Source organism: Leiobunum rupestre, chromosome 9 (assembly GCF_980474605.1).
Source record: "Leiobunum rupestre chromosome 9, qqLeiRupe1.1.hap1, whole genome shotgun sequence".
NCBI classification, from domain to species: Eukaryota; Metazoa; Arthropoda; class Arachnida; order Opiliones; family Sclerosomatidae; genus Leiobunum; species Leiobunum rupestre.
This window is the reverse complement of record NC_143392.1, coordinates 3,975,258-3,977,737: the sequence shown is the minus strand read 5'-3', so window position 1 is coordinate 3,977,737 and position 2,480 is coordinate 3,975,258. Positions and strand designations below refer to the sequence as shown.

Here is a 2,480-nt window from a genome sequence, read left to right as displayed (position 1 = left end):
TAGGAGACATTAATCTTGCCCCACCAACAGCTGATATTGCCGAAGAAGCGGAGAATGCAGCACCTGAAATTGTTAAAAATAAACGAAGGGCTATTTCTGATGCATTAAGGGTACGAAGGCACAGAGATACACTGTAAGTTTGTAAAATACTACTAGTAATAAAAAAAGTTTATACCAAAATCAGTTTTTTTTAATCAACAAATCACATGTTCATAAACGAATTAACCATTTTTGTTAGAACATCATTTCTCGTATCAAGCCTTTTTAAGATTTCAGCTTGAAACTCTCTGTTTTGATTTAAAGTCTTATTTTGGAACTCTTTATTTTGTTCTAAAGCATTTTTCTCATTTTCATCATTTTTCTTGGTCCATTCAACAAACCAATTAGGAACTTCTTCATTCCTTTTCGTTTTTCTTTTCTTTCTTTCTTGAATGGGAATGGTTTTTTCAACCACTTCAATTATATCTATCCTTTCGGATGATGTAGAAGGAGAACTAAGTAATGGTGATGAGATTGACGATGATGATCCTGAATGAGATATTGATGGTGATCTGACACTTGACGACTCTAAAATTAAGGTGTCCAAATTAATAACCATGAAGTTTAGTGACCAGGGTCGGTTGGAGGACCAAGCAAAAATGAGTTCCGATTATATTCCATTTTCGATCAGACTAAGATTACAACACTGAAAAAAATCACTTAGTCTCTCGTGACCATACAACTCTGAGGAATCCGGGAGAGATCAGCAATGGAAGATGTGAATCAGTCTCAAAATTGCTCTTTCTCTCAATCGAAGACCGTTTAAATATTTGGAGCAATTCAATGGAAAACAGTATAAAAAACTAAGGCTGGGCGAATAACGAAATAATTCGATATATTATGCAACGAATATTCGATAAGGTAATATTGCATTAAGCCTAACTATTCGGTATTAGATTCTAAAACTACTATTCATCTCGATAGGCTAAGAGTGCTATTCGCCCAGCCTTAAAAAAGTTATTTAAATGCATTTATAAAAAGTTGTAATTACTTGAAGATGATTCGCCAATTGAATTTAACAAGTTAACTGGTGAAATAGCATGGTCTGTATTGAAAATTTCATCCATTTCATCAAAATACATCCATGTTTGTTTTCCTCTTCCAGTTTTACTGGCCTTGTCTTTCACTTTCTTGTAGCTATAAGGAACAGTATATTATTAGACCCCATTTTTGCTATGAAATGCTAAACAACAACTCGGATAATAATGCTCAGCGATGATATTGAAATCGCCTTCAACGTTTCTGAGTTGTTCAACGCAAAATGTGTAAATGCTCACAGAATCTTAGTTTTAACTTACGTTCCTTTTAAGTTTCTAAATTTTGTATCACAATCATCTGGTGACCAAACATAACCTTTTTCTCTCATTGCTGAGGCAATTTTTTGCCACACTTTCTTTTTTTTTCTTGAATTTTCTAATTCATCTTTGTGGGTGCCAAATAAACTTATTAAAAGTAAAGTAGATTTGTGGTCCCATCTTATAGATGAAACTGTAATTGGAAAAACATTACTTAATAATTTTTAAAACTAAAGTTACATTAAAATAATTTTACCATCCGAATCTTTATCGATTTCACTTCCTTCATCTGAATTCAAAATATTTGTTTTATTCTTTACAAAAGAACTTGTACAACTTTCATTTCCAATTGAAACGTTGCTATCTTTCCCAATTGAAACGTAACTTTCTTTTCCAAATAGAACTTCGCTTTCTGTATCAAATGGAACTTCGCTTTCTTTATCAAATGGAACTTCGCTTTCTTTATCAAATGGAACTTCGCTTTCTTTATCAAATGGAACTTCGCTCTCCATTTCCATTGTGCCTTTTCTTAGCGGCTTAATCCCAATTGTTTTTGCCTGCTCAAGGCAAAAATTTGCAAAGGCCGCATCTGTATCATAAATCATTCGATTAATAGACAATTAATATTGGTTTAAAAAAAGCACATTGCTTGATGCACACAATGAAAATGTAAACAATTGGTACCAAGGCTTAGTGTTTCACAAGTGAATACATCTTCATGGGAATAAATTAAAAATAAACTCATAACTGAAAGTTTAAACAATATCATACCATTTAAAATTCTTTGATGGTCAGCTGGTCTAACTGCAATTAAATAGCTTTCTCCATTATTGTTATCTACAAGTAGCACTTCGACCATTTCGTTCGCCGCCATTTCTCCTTTACGCTCCAGCTACGCGTATTACGTTACGCTATCAAAAAAACCGACCAGATCTTTCGGTGACTTCGCTGACTCACCGATTACTATCGTGACGTCAATACGAGAATCTAAAATTGTCGTTCAGTAAAACACCGCTGACATCGGTTACTCAGCGGACTCAGCGCTGAGCGTTATTGAACGTAGCCTAGGTATCCATTTGAAATGTCTAAGGTTCCATTGGCACGGTATTACGACGTCGAGTTTAAGACTTAACACGAATGCGTCAT

The 2,480-nt window shown here is 34.1% G+C and overlaps 1 protein-coding gene across 1 annotated transcript; it reads right to left on the bottom strand.

The window, feature by feature from the left end:
• Positions 1-202: 202 nt before the first annotated feature.
• On the bottom strand, positions 203-2,215 carry LOC149926318 (uncharacterized). Its single transcript, XM_090157665.1, has 5 exons — positions 2,106-2,215; positions 1,591-1,923; positions 1,338-1,527; positions 1,031-1,176; positions 203-567 (listed from the first exon to the last, which is right to left on the bottom strand). Exons 1-5 carry the CDS (start codon positions 2,206-2,208, stop codon positions 203-205), a joined length of 1,137 nt encoding a protein of 378 aa, XP_090013791.1. The 5' UTR covers positions 2,209-2,215.
• Between the last annotated feature and the right edge of the window lie 265 nt (positions 2,216-2,480).

Coding starts and splice junctions, on each gene's coding strand:
- LOC149926318 (XM_090157665.1), bottom strand. CDS start 2,208: ATGGCGGCGAACGAAATGGTCGAAGTGCTACTTGTAGATAACAATAAT. Junction 1,924..2,105: donor CCATCAAAGAATTTTAAATG/GTATGATATTGT, acceptor TTTATGATACAG/ATGCGGCCTTTGCAAATTTT. Junction 1,528..1,590: donor AATCGATAAAGATTCGGATG/GTAAAATTATTT, acceptor TTCCAATTACAG/TTTCATCTATAAGATGGGAC.